This window comes from Haemaphysalis longicornis, unplaced genomic scaffold (genome assembly GCF_048455015.1).
Source record: "Haemaphysalis longicornis isolate Haplotype H1 unplaced genomic scaffold, Haemaphysalis longicornis Haplotype H1 scaffold_13, whole genome shotgun sequence".
Taxonomy (NCBI): Eukaryota; Metazoa; Arthropoda; class Arachnida; order Ixodida; family Ixodidae; genus Haemaphysalis; species Haemaphysalis longicornis.
In genome coordinates, this window is record NW_027526233.1 from 6,620,972 (window position 1) to 6,634,658 (window position 13,687).

Here is a 13,687-nt window from a genome sequence, read left to right on the forward strand (position 1 = left end):
CCATTGTTGAATACGCTTTACGGAACCCTGCTTGTTCTTTAGGTTGACTGAAATCTAAGGTTGCCAACCCTTATTCTGTCTTAATTCACCGAGCCCCTCATTTCCCATTTCTGATTCGGTACATGCATAGCGAGGGCCTCTGTTCTGGCAGTCTTGGTGCCAAAGGTAGCTCAAGAGGGTTCAACGCTGGGCAAACATTCTCGACATGTCGTAGACACTCGAGTCACGGCCCGGGGGTTAAAAAGAAGGTCCCCTTCACCCCGAGTAGTACGAGTGGCGCTGGCTACCACCCCAAGTGCAGGAAATAAAAAAATGCTTTAACATAAATACCCGAGAAAGCGTGGGGAAACAGCCCCGCCGGTAGCATAGTGGTCATCGCCCCAGACCGGTATCCTGGAGGTCGTGAGTTCGGATTCCACCCGGCGGGAATTTTTCACCACTTTCTTTCTGACTGAGATTCTTCATCTGTTTCTATGACCTACCGCATTCCCCCGTTTTCTTGACTGCCAACCCTTATTCTGTCTCTGTCCCCCACGCACCGTACATTTAAATCTCCCCAACCCCATCCCAATCCACAACAAACTGATGCACAACTATTATATGAAATAGCTGTTTATTCAATTAAAAGCGGTCTGGCACGGGTTCTTTGAGCGGGTCCTCCCCCGAACGAACTGGTGTATGTGCACAAACCCTATTGGGATCACCATGAACTGGCCCATGAATTGCAGGTTCCATGAAGTGGCCCAGTTATTGAGTCTATTGAGAACGACAGGCATTTATTTGTTTATGCCCCCCCGGAAAAAAAATATGTATACACAAAAAAGTTAAGTAACACAGGATCACCAAGCGCGCATATTCATAACACACATTGTTGAGGTTCCACATAAACAAAGAACGATAAATACCTTACTAATCAAGCCTTGAATATAATTAAGCGAAGCGTAACTTTTTTTTTATTTATTTATTAATACTGTCAACCCTCGCTTTATTTATTTATTTATTTATTTATTTATTTATTTATTTATTTATTTATTTCAGTACCCTAAGGGCCCGTCAGGGCATGACATAGGGGGGGATTTTTTACAACACAGAATGCAAAAAAGTACAGATTAACAATTGATACAAGTGTGAACACAAAAAACATCGCAAGATAAAGGTACACAGGCGGCGAAAAAAGACATGGTAAAAAAAACGCTTGAGGATCATAAGAGGGAGTGAGTACAATAGTAAGTACAAACAGAAAACCAAAAAACAACAATGGGCACTCACAAAGCAATGCACACAGGAAAACAAAATTGGCAGTAGTTCAACCATGACCAAAATAAGCATCAATTTCTCTATCAGAAGTTTGCACATCGGTACTATTACCAACATGGTGGGGTAAACAATTCCATTGTTCTATAGCATCCTGAAAAAATGACCACCGAAAGATGTCAGTGCGAGCGTTGAAAGGTTTTATGGGGGCATCATGATTCAATCTGGCGCTACGTTTTCCGGGAAGGCGTATGTACTCGTCTTTAGGTATTTTTAATATCCCTTGGATTATACGGAATAACGTTTTAAGTTTTTGTTTCCATCTTCTAGTTTCCAGTGGTTCTAAATTGCATGAATTGAGAATATCAGTTACTGAATACTGCCATCTATATCTAGAGCACACAAACCGTACTGCACGCCTTTGAATACGTTCTAACTTGGTGACCAAGTGTTTCTGGTGAGGGCTCCAAACCACGGAGGCGTACTCCAGTCTAGGTCTAATATATGTTTGGTATGCAAGCAGCTTAACGTGTTTCGGGGTTTTAGGCAACTTCGCTCGTAGATAACAAAGTTTTTCAAATGACTCAGAACAAACCGATTCAATATGACGGTGCCAAGTTAAGTTGTTCGTAATTGTCACCCCTAAGTATTTAAAATAGGACGTTTTACAGAGGTTGTTGCTCCCGATGTTGTACTGAAAATTGAGAACATTTTTCTTATTGGTGATGTGTACATAAGTTGTTTTTTTGAAGTTAATTTGCATATCCCATTCGCAACACCACAATTCCAAATCTTCAAGGCACTTGTTCAACTCGAGCTGATTATCAGTACAACTTACAGGCATATAAATCAAACAATCACCAGCATAAATTTTCATCTTAGCAGGTGGCTTTATGTACTGGTTTATGTACAATAAAAACAACAGCGGGCCAAACACGGACCCTTGAGGCACACTTGAAAACACATCTACCGTAGCTGAAAAAGAACCATCAATCCTCACCGCTTGTTTGCGGTTACTCAGGTAGGCGCCAATCCAATTTAAAATTTCATCACTGAATCCCATTTTTCGTAGTTTAAAAAGCAGTTTATTGTGGTTGACAACATCAAAAGCTTTAGCAAAATCAATACAAATTACATCAACCTGTTTGCGATCGTCTATAGCCGAGCTGAAATCATGAATTGTTTGAATCAATTGCCACACTGTCATTAAGTAATTGATTGACCTCCAAGTGTACCATGATATGCTTTGCTATAATATGCTCTATAACTTTGCAGCAAACAGACGTCAGTGACACAGGACGATAGTTGCTGATAATCATTCGGTTGCCGGGTTTAAACAAAGGTATGTTAATTGCGCAGAGCCAGTCCTGTGGAATAGAGTGAGTTTCTAAAGATTTTTTGAAGATAATAACAAGGAAGAATGATACCCATTCTACGTAATCTTTTCTCAAAGGCAGTTGGTATCTTGTCAGGGCCGCTAGCCTTCTTCGCTTTCAGATTTAGCAACCGAGAAAATACACCTTCTTTATCAAATAACAAGGGTTCAATAGGACATGCGCATGAATAATGCAAGTTGCTATCACCGCGCACATCTGACGGCATCGTGAACACCGACTGCAAAAACCTGTTGAACTCGTCTGCTACCTCAATCTTTTGCGTCACTGTTCTCGATCCGGCAGTGATCTGTTCAATTATTTCTTTTCGGCCGCTCATATGAAGCCACAACTTTTGAGGCGCACTCTTAAGAAATTCCGCAAAAGTATGTTTGAAAAACTTACTCTTTGATTCGAAGAAGGCCTCTTTTAGGGTTTTACGAGCTTGAGATCCGTAACTAACACACGGATTCAGAGGGCCACAGGTAAATGTAATAACAACACACGTTTACTGCAAAAACATCAACCGTGGGGTAGAATTCCACATCTTGCACTGTATGCGTAGCTGAGCCTACAGTAGCTCAAGGTGACAATAGACCACAGAAATAGACCTTATAATATAATATATTATATTATATTATATTATATTATATTATATTATATTATATTATATTATATTATATTATATTATATTATATTATATATATGTACGCCTACATACACACATACATATATCACATTCACGCACACAGATACACATACCATATTTTCTTTAGCTGTCGCGTTTGTTTAGGCGATATTTTGGGAAATCCAGGCATGGATTAACGCTCGAGCGTCTTTCATAGAGACTGCTTAAGCGTCGTTCGGCAATACATTGAAGTAAAATGGCAAATAAAATGCTCTAGTCCTTTTGCCATAGTTGGTGGAAACTCTTGGAATTCTATACAGTTCAGTTTTTCGGAGGTTTCGGATTTTCACATTCTTTATTTTAAAGACTTTCGAGAAAAATATTTTGTAAGTGTTACAGACAAAAATAGCTGCTGCACGCTGAAAATTGAGTGTGCTACCATGAGCTTCCTCTGGTCATCCGAGAATTCCCTTGTGCCATATGCTATATTTTTGGTTATACAGCGCAATATTTTGTTCAATATGTTTAGTTTATACGGAGAAGCTAATCCATGTATTTAGACACTATGCCGCAATTTCGATTCCCCTAATGTTTATTTATTTATTTATTTATTTATTTATTTATTTATTTATTTATTTATTTATTTATTTATTTATTTATTTATTTATTTATTTTGTTTATTTATTCAATACTGCAGGCCACAGGTGGCCCAAAAAGGAGTGGGGATGTACACAAATTGTTCCATTGAGAGTAAAAATACCATCAAAGTTGAACATACCGAAGTGCATTGCACAAAAATGCAACGGTGAGAGATAAAACACACCAAAAGATGCAAGTGTGATTAAACATGTCAGCGAAAAAAAAGGTCGCGGTTGGGGCGAGGGATCATTACAGAAATCTAGTGAAAGAACTATTCTTGTAACCGTTCAATAAAGAAACGTACATTTCTTGACGGAAACATTTCGGGAGGCAGCGCATGCCATTCACCTCTAGTACGAGGGAAAAGAGAGTGTTTGAAGTTGTTTGTGCGAGCAAATATCGGAGTGGATTTTAGAGGGTGATAGTTCCTGGTTCGCCGGGATGAAATAGGCTGTAAGTACAATGAAGGATCGAGTAGAAATTCGCGGTTGCAGAGCTGGTAGAGAAACTTAAGTCTAGCTAATTTCCGACGAGCTAGCGCTCTCATTATGCTGTTGATTTTAATTAAATGGGTTGGGGAATCATTACGACGGTAACGGTTGTAAAATAAACGTACAGCAAGTCTCTGAATTCGCTCGAGTTTATTGATGTTCTTTTTAGTGTGAGGGTTCCAAACAAAAGCTGCGTATTCTAGAAGTGGTCTTACAAGTGTATTGAAAGCAAGCAGTTTGACATTGGACGGTGATTTCTTAATTTCGTGCCTCACAAACCGAGTTTACGTCGGGCTGAAGCACAAATGGTATCTATATGGGTTGACCACGTAAGGTTGCTATTAAATATGGCGCCGGGGTACTTAAAACTGCTAGCTTGTGATATTTGGACGCCTCTAATTAACTACTGGTATAAAATAGGACATTTTTTATTTGTTATCCGCATCATTACCTTCTTATTGTGATTGAGCTTCATATTTCAGGTGTAGCACCAGTTAGTTATGGCATTTACGCTGTTATTTAGAGTAGTTTGATCATTGCTAGAATTTACAGCTGAATATAAAAGACAATCGTCGGCGAATAGACGAATACCAACGCCTTCGTCGACACATGTGGTTATGTCATTGATATATAACAAAAATAACAATGGACCAAGGACGCTTCCTAGAGGTACTCCTGAGTTTACTGGGACATTTTCTGAAATACGACCACTTATATCAACAAATAGCTTGCGCATTTCTAGATACGCGGCAATTTAATTAATTAGTTGATGGGGAATTTTGAGCTGATTTAGTTTAAATAGAAGACCTGAATGTGAAACCCGGTCGAGTGCTTTGCTGAGATCCAGGAAAAGGACATCAATTTGACCTGACTTAACGATAATTTATGAGGAAATGTGCACGATACTAACAAGCTGGGTGCTTGTTGAAAGACCTTTACGGAAGCCGTGCTGAAATGGAGTTAAAACATTGTGCTGGTCCAAGAAATCATTCAAGTAGTTCGAAATAATGTGCTCCATGATTTTAAGCATGAGCTGATAAGTGAAATCGGGCGATAATTTGTTTGAACGGTGCGATCACCCTTTTTGAAGACTGGGACGACAGGTGCTATCCACCACACAGTGGGTACAACACCGAAACGAAAGGAAGTGTAGAAGATAATTACCAGAAATTGAGCAAGTGATTATGCGTAACGGTAAAGATAAAAATTTGGAATATTATCTGGCCCCGGTGATGACTTTAGCTTTAGCTTGAGAAGCATTTAAACGATTCCCTCGTAACTAATAGAATTCGGACTCACGTCGTCGCTGATCGGGGTCAGATAAAACGAACTGGAAGAAGCGATTAAATTCAGTTGCAATCTGCTGCTTATCGCTCACGATTTGATCGCCAATTTTAATACTGCTTACATGGTGGCTATCATTCATGTTTATATGACGCCAAAACGTTGATGGATCTGTCTTGATGAACTGAGTGAGCGTCGTTGAAAAGAAAAGGTGTTTGCTTGTGCGAATTTTTTTGGTTAGCGTGGAACTTAAGCTTTGAATAAGCAAAGCATTACCTCTGCGTTTTTTGTACCTTTTTATTTTCCGTAATGAATGAATTATTTTCGATTAATCCAGGGGTTAGAGCTGCGCACACGCTTAGTTTTAACAGGTATGAAGTTATCGATGCAATAATGGCAGATAGAGCGGAAAGTTTCCCAATGGAAATTGACGTTATCTCCAGTGAACTTCTCCAGTGCTAGTTCTAAATATTCCAGTACACTTTCGTCATTCGCCCTGCAAATTTGTGTTTTGTTAGAGCATTTGACGTCGTTGGTCGGAAAAGGCACGTGAAAACCACCTGTTTATCGTCGGATAAACCATCTACAACTTTAACTTGTGTTTCGGGTAAGGTTGCACTGTAAAAAATAGGATCCGAAATAGAAGAAGATGCTCCCTGCACTCGTTTTCTAATGTTGACTGATTGGTTCAGATTTCAGGCAGAGAGAGAGAGAGAGAGAGAGAGAGAGAGAGAGAACTCTATAATGTGGGCTGGAGAGGTCAGCTGTGCTAGTGGCAGTGCTTGCTACGCCAGATGGGGAACATTACAATGCAGTGAAGTGAATGTGAGAGATCGGGAAAGCAGCAATAGAGAGAAAAAAAAGTTAAATAAAAATGGCACGCAATGAAGTGCAAGAAAAAAACTCGAAATAAAGTTAAGGAAAAGAAAAGAAAAATTGAGCAAATGGAGCCCAGGAAGCGCAGAGCGCCTAACAAGAAAAAGGAGTCAAAGCGTACACAACGACGCAAACGCGTACAGACGTAGCCATGCGCACAATGGAAGAATTACAAAGTTTTGTCTAGTCCTGAATCTCGCAAAAAACGCAGAAGAATTTTAGTCCCTAAATATGAGTCATTGTTGTTGTCCCAGGGTCCAAGAAAGTGACACAACTGAAGGCTTGCTCCGCGTCGAACACGAGACAGGCAGCTCGCCGCTGTAACTCGCGCAGCTGAAAATCGCGGGCATATACACAACAAGTGCTCGGTAGTCTCGCGCACAGCGCACGTGGGGCACAGTGGTGAATCCTCCCACCCTATTGTGAACTTGAAGCTTCGGGTGTAAGCCACGTTGAGACGCAAACGATGCAGTACACCTTCAGACGCTTTGCTTAGGTCGGGTGGAACACGGAATTTACAGAAAGGGTCAATTCCATGTAGAGGTGGATATCCGCTGCGAGGGTGCTGCCACTTCAACATTTGCTCTCTCCAACCAATTCGATAGATAAGGGCACAACCATCCTCTCGAGAGAAAGGAAGCTGTGTCGTGTTACGCAGAGAGTGGCCAGCGCTGGCGGCTGCATCAGATATTATATTTCCTTCTATTCCCGAATGGCCAGGAAGCCATTGAAGCACGATGTAATGGCCCGCGCGCACTACCGCTGTGTGGATTTCACTGATTTCACACACAAGTTGACTGCAGTGGTTGGACAGCCTTCTTAGAGCTTGCAAAGCACCCCGTGAGTCTAAGATCACCCATCGTCGAGCTTGATGTGCACCAATGAAATGAAGGGCAACCCTTACAGCCGCTAGCTCAGTAGCGGTGAATGATGTTTTATGGCTCAGTTTTTCCTGATTGTGCACTGGACCGACGGAATCCACACTCCGCCCTGCAGATTGCAGGCAAGCATAATGTCGAAGACAATGTGATCAAGACAATGTAAATACAAAGGGACAGATAATACGACTTTTCTATGCGGAATGTGAAAACAAATCAGCTGGGCTTTGTCTTTGTTCAAACCAGGCCACTAAATTATTGATATCTTCTTGCAACAATGACGCTTTCTGGGATACGTTTTCCCCCTCTCATACCAGGGCTGTATTGTCAGCGCACTGATAGATCTTAGAATGCAGCTTAACTTTTCGGATATCATTGAAGCACACGTTAAAAAGAAATGGTCCCAAAATACAGCTCTGAGACACGCCATATCGTAGATGTAAAAGGTTACTATCAGAATTGTTGATTCTAACAAGTTGGTAACGCTCTTCAAAGTAACCTTTAAACAAAATTGTATATATGCCGCAAAATACAATCACAAGCACAAGCTGCGGCCCGCTGCGTGGTTATTCTCTGGCCTTTATCTTCGAGGAGCTACGTTCGGCTGTAGGGCGGACAATTTGGCCAGCTTATAGAAAGAGAAACACAGCAGTGACTTGTGGATTTTTCTACTCGAGCCTTGACAACAAAAACAGCCACATCCTTGCGATGTAACGTTTGCAGAAGGAACGCCGTTCCTGCCGTTCCTTCATAAACCTAACGAGTTACTGTTACAGTTCCACCCTCCCTAATGGAACGGTGGCGTTCCTCACTTCCTCCCAAAAGGAACTAGTTGCAGGAACGTCGTCCCGTACAACACTGCTACGAAGCTTCCGCTGGTCGTTTGGGCGTGGTGGATGCCCAGAAAATAAGCACAGCTGTAGCGCCCGTCAAGCACTCCGCCGGACATGCATTTGGACCTCTTGATCCAAGGAGAAACCACACCTAAGTGCGGAACGCACTACACCAATAACTTTTAGCGGACGCTTTCTTTTTCATAACTGCACGTGTAACCTACGGTATAAAAAGCAGCGCAAATGTCCTGATGTTTACAACATGTACAACAGAAAGCGCACACCAAAGCAATGCCTTGCAGCTTCTGAGTACAAGACACTCTCGCCTAGCTGATTTTAGCGAGCATTACTTCAGCGTCCACTACTGTGGTTTGGAGGCTTTGTTGGTTTAGCAACCGAGCGAACGATGCAAACATTGAAGACAGAAAGAAAAAGGAGGGGAAAGTATGGCGAAGGTGTGAGGGGGAGGGTGGTATGCTGAGGCGGCTCCATTTCCATGGCGCCGCCCAGCACGCGCTCCGTGACGCACGTACCCAGATTATGCGGCGTTCTCCTCGGCGCTCCTTTCTCTTCCAATAAAGCCACTCTCTCGCTCCTCCTCGTTGCGTGGCTCATCCTAAACACGTGACGTTCGCGCAGGACGTTCAAACACGATTTACGGCAACATGCTCGGCGGCTGCGACACGCTGCGAGATAACAGCAGAGTAGCGCGCGCCGCGGTGCCTTCGCTGATCACACGATCACTTCCTGAGACGCAGCAGAAAACTGCAGTTCGCTCTGCGCTCAAATTTAGCACTATGCAGTGAGTATAATAATCGTCAGCCATTTTTCTTTTGGGGGGGGGGGGGGTAGGCAGGAAAACGTTTATATTCCATCAGACACGTCCTCAAGGGCTGTAATTGTTTCGTGGTTCTCTCTCCACATCTGCCATCTCGCAGACTACAGGATGAGCGGCGAGCTGCGCCAGATGGTGGTCAGCGTTCCGGGAGAATGCTGCGACCACCAGAACGGCCAGCCGACCGCCCGCTACGAGATCATCAGCGTCCGCGAGCGCCACGGCCGCTTCCGGAAGGCCGTGCCTCTGCTTCCGCTTCCGGTGGCCGTGGTGCTGTGCCTGCTCAACGTCCTCCTGCCGGGAGTGGGTGAGTTCCCGTCTCTCCGCTCGCGCCGTGCCGTGTGTGCAGTGCACGTCGCCTCGCCATTGAATTATGACGTTGCGTGAAACAGGCCAGGCTTGGAATGGCCCACAACGTCGAGCCTCATTTAAACAATCGTTACGAGCGGTCACACCACAAACACGTTTAATGGAGCTCGTACAGACCAGAAAGAGTGCTCCTAGCGGGAGGCACGAAAAGTACATTTGGTGGCACTTCAGACCATGGTTGCTGGTGGCACTTAGTGTCACTGCGTGAGATACAGTTTACCGTCACTGAAGCACGCAGTAGGGAACGGGGGCAAATTTGGTGTTCATCAGAGTTGCCAGATTACGGCTTTTGCGGCTTCACCGCTAACTTTGACGTGGTCATTTGTAAACTACACTGCCGGAGACGCAGCAACACGGCATCTCCGCATACATTTCAGCAGTTGAAATGCTGCGGAGCGCGTTATCCTTGATTCGAGCTCGGAACGACGCCAGACGCGCGCAGACACAGATCAAGGACGACAAGTTGATACTGCCACAGTTGCCCGACAGAAAACGCATCAACAACAAAATGGCGATACCCACGAACCATCGCAGTGTAAACAAATGTCACGTGATGCGAACTGACCAATGATCACGGCGGCGGCACGGAACAATAGGAGAAAAGAGTGCTGATAGTCCGTAAACTTATCTAGTGACACTAGTGACACTGTTTCCTGGTACTGGTAGTCACGGCGCGCGCCCATGATGTTAGTAAGAGCCTAGCCTAGCCCATTAGTAAGAGCCTAGCTTTGCATGCATGCATGCCGCGCTACGCCTTTTTTAACTTTATGTGCGTTGTGGGCGAAGTTTAAAGGGACAGACAACCCATTCTTGTCGAGTATATTTTCTCTATCCCGAATGAAAGGGCATCACTTCAAACGCCTTCACCCGAAACGGTTTTGCCGATAGCGGCCGTGACCTTTTGAGAGCGGAACTGTTAGATCTGCCAGCCACACGTGACCCGCCAAAGTAATGCTGGCAACCGTGACCATGAGCCATGCGGCAAGATAATTTTAACTAGTTGAGCGTGAGAATAAAATATTGATTGAATGGTAGTAGGGTTTAACGCGCCGTCTCAACGCAGGTGATGAGGCGCTCCGTAGTGGAGAGCTCCGGAATAATTTTGACCACCTGGGGATTTTTGACGTGCGCCGAAATCTCGTACACACGGGCGTTTTTGCTTTTCGCCTCCATCGGAAAAGCGGAGATTAAAAGAGGTACCTAAAATCTTCACCGGGGCTAAAACAATAATGTAGAACCGTTCCTATTCCTTCCTGTGGTTTTTCAATCACGCGTTGAAATCGACGTCATTGCTTGGACACGGAACGTAGTGTATCGTTTTGTGCCACGCTTTTTAGTTGTTTTTAGTTTTTCAAAATAAGCAGTGCTCCTAAGCAAGCTGTAATGATTTAAAACAACGGATCATTATCCACAAAACAAAACTTGAAACCATCTGTTTGGCGCATGGCCCCTTAGTCGCTTATGTGCCATAAAACACCACACAACACAACACAGAACGTTTAGACGCCACATGGCTCCACCTTTGATACATTAGAAAATTTAGTGAAAAACCAATATTATTTCCTCCTGTTTATTCATCGATTCCTTGTGGTTACCCCAGTATATAAAATGCTGGCTTTCATCTGGGCTAGAGGTCATGCCCTCCGCAAAAATCGGTTGTCTGTCCGTTTAACACGTTTCATTATTCCGGTCATTCTTCCGAAGACTTAGCGCTCCTGTAGCGGCCAGCGCGTGCCATACTGTTTTTATTTGGAGTTGGGCCCATCGTGCGCACCAAAACCGTCAGAAGCGGCGGCTGCGGTAAGAGGAGCCACCAAAAGTAATGCCTGCGCCGCCAAGCGCATGCGCAAGTAAACATCGGGGAAAAAGTCCATGGTGAGAATAACTTACAAATGTCCAAAGCACAAATAGAATTAACAGGCGCCCCGTGCACTCCTATCCATCTTGATGGTGTTTTCACTATGTATATTTTCACGAAGCCAAAGACGACGCAGCTGTCTTGAAGGAAAACACTTTTATTGGAGCGAACTTGTGCTCCCCCAGCAACTCACAGAATACGCAGGCGGCGAAGCAGCAGTCAACAAAGTGACGTGTGGAGGCGAGAGTCGGAGAGTCGAGTACCGCGTCATCTGCTTTGCAGGCTCTGATCTTTCGACGCGAGTGTTTCTCGAACCGTCGATTTACAGCCAAAACATTGCGGATCAAACAACATTATTTTAGGCTGGGGACGTTAGTTCGATACACTCTCCCTATCAAAAGAAATAACACGTGCGGCATAATAAAGAAGTAAAGAATAGAACACGGGCTTCACTTGGCACACGGATAACGGAGATAACACAGCCCGTCGCAGCCGGTCCGCAAAAACAAAACATGAACAGACCCAGTGCATGGTTCGCGGCAATATGTATTGATTTGGTTGTAGGGTTTAACGCGCCGACGCAACGCAGGCGATGAGGCGCGCCGTAGTGGAGGGCTCCGGATTAATTTTGACCACCTGGGGATCTTTATCGTGCGCCGAAATCTCGCACACACGGGCGTTTCAATATGTATTGAGTATCATAGGTTTCGCATGCGGCAACCGTGACATTTCACCGGCCACAGGGTGAGGAAGTGAAGTGGACCAAATATTTAATAATAATAAATAATAATAAAGTTTTATTTTCCTTTTGTACAAGGATGGAGCGGCCGCAAAAAGCTGAGTGACAGCTTGACGTGGCGGCTGCCCCGTTTGTGACAGCAGCGGTGGGTAAAATAGCAAACAGCCCGTACAAGGGCATATACATTTTACACAACTGTACGTATTTTTACAATCCAATAGGACTACACAAGTACAGTCTGAAACAGGCGGAAGTGTTTCAACAACAAAAAAAAGAAATGAAACTGAGATCTACTTCGAGGGAGAAACAGCGCGGATGTGGAAGGAAAGAGAAAAAAGAAGTACTAGGAAAGAGGGAGCCACGTCGATTATTTGCGCTACCCTACATCTTGCACGACGTTTTGTGTAACGAAGCACTACCACCTCACCCAGCTGTCTAAACTGGTGCCTAGAGTCTTTTTATATCAGCAACGAAATCTTCTCAGTGAGACTGTGGGGGAAAGCAAAATGTTTGTAGGAACTTAGGGTTGTTAATTACGTTCTTCTTTTTCTCCGCTGCAAAAAAAAAAAAAAAAAAGCCGGACGTAATCGTTTCTTCGCGCGGGCCTGAACTTGTACTATGCTCTTGTGGCAATAAAACCTCAGCGCCATTTCACCCTGCAGCCGCTTTATATATAGCACTCACGTTCATAACAGGCTTCAAGTCTAGACGTGGAAAGGGGGCGTATACCGTATTTCCGCGCGTATAACCCGCACCAAAAATGCGAAAATTTCAGTGGCAAAGTAGGAGTGCGGATAATACTTGGTGTTCTTTCTTTAGTGCAGCTTCACGGAAATGCTCGTTGTGCCGTGAAGCTCCTACGCAGTAACGCCAGGGGAGTGAAACTTCCTATACCTTGCATGGGACGTGATATTCGCTCGCAGCGCCGGACAAACCCCTGGTGTTTGGGGGCGGTACCAAAAACATGGCGGCGCGTAGCAGACATGCATTGGGAGACGCCATCTTGATGAGGACTGACAAGCCAAGCGGGGAGGGGCAGGGGGGGGCGATTTAGCTCCAATTCAAATCAAAAGACAATCAGATAGCCAGCGCGCGACCTTGTTCCTATTGCGCATCCCAACATATTACCAAAAGTGTCAATTGTTCGTTCTGTTTGATAAAGTTTTGCGCGTCCACTTCTCTTTGGCCCTCTTATTCTAAGTACTACGTTGTTTTGGTTCATTAGTACACACAATCTAGACAAGAATAAAGAGCGCAGTCTTTTTTATGTTTATTGCCTAAATGTACCATTCGTACAGTAAAAGAACAACTTGGATTTTTTACGCTTTTAGTCTTATACAAAAGCGTGTGGCACATGGCAGCATGCGAATAACTAGGTATCCAGCCAGTGCATATCTGTCGAGTGCCTTGTCTGTCCAAGGTTCGCGTAGTCCCTGCTGGTGAAATGGGCCGGACATAGACGGTAGCTGCTGTAGGTCTGACGAGGTGGTAAATCAGCCAGGTTGTATATGTTGCCTCATATACATGTCGCTGCATACCGTGCATTCACTTGCGCTAAAATGCAAAACACATAAAATGCAAAACAAATCGTCTGCAAAAATCAAACTTTTTGCAGACGATTGTTTAATTT

General features: G+C 44.1%; 1 protein-coding gene across 2 annotated transcripts in view; it reads left to right on the forward strand.

Annotated features, from left to right (window-relative positions):
• LOC144164230 (protein stum homolog) overlaps positions 1-13,687 on the forward strand; it is a 335,875-nt gene that overhangs the window by 89,748 nt on the left and 232,440 nt on the right. For both annotated transcript variants that reach the window (XM_077694749.1, XM_077694748.1), the window contains exon 3: positions 9,195-9,398. In XM_077694749.1, the coding sequence (XP_077550875.1) occupies positions 9,203-9,398 (196 nt within the window). In that variant the 5' untranslated portion in view covers positions 9,195-9,202. The remainder of the gene's footprint in view (positions 1-9,194; positions 9,399-13,687) is intronic.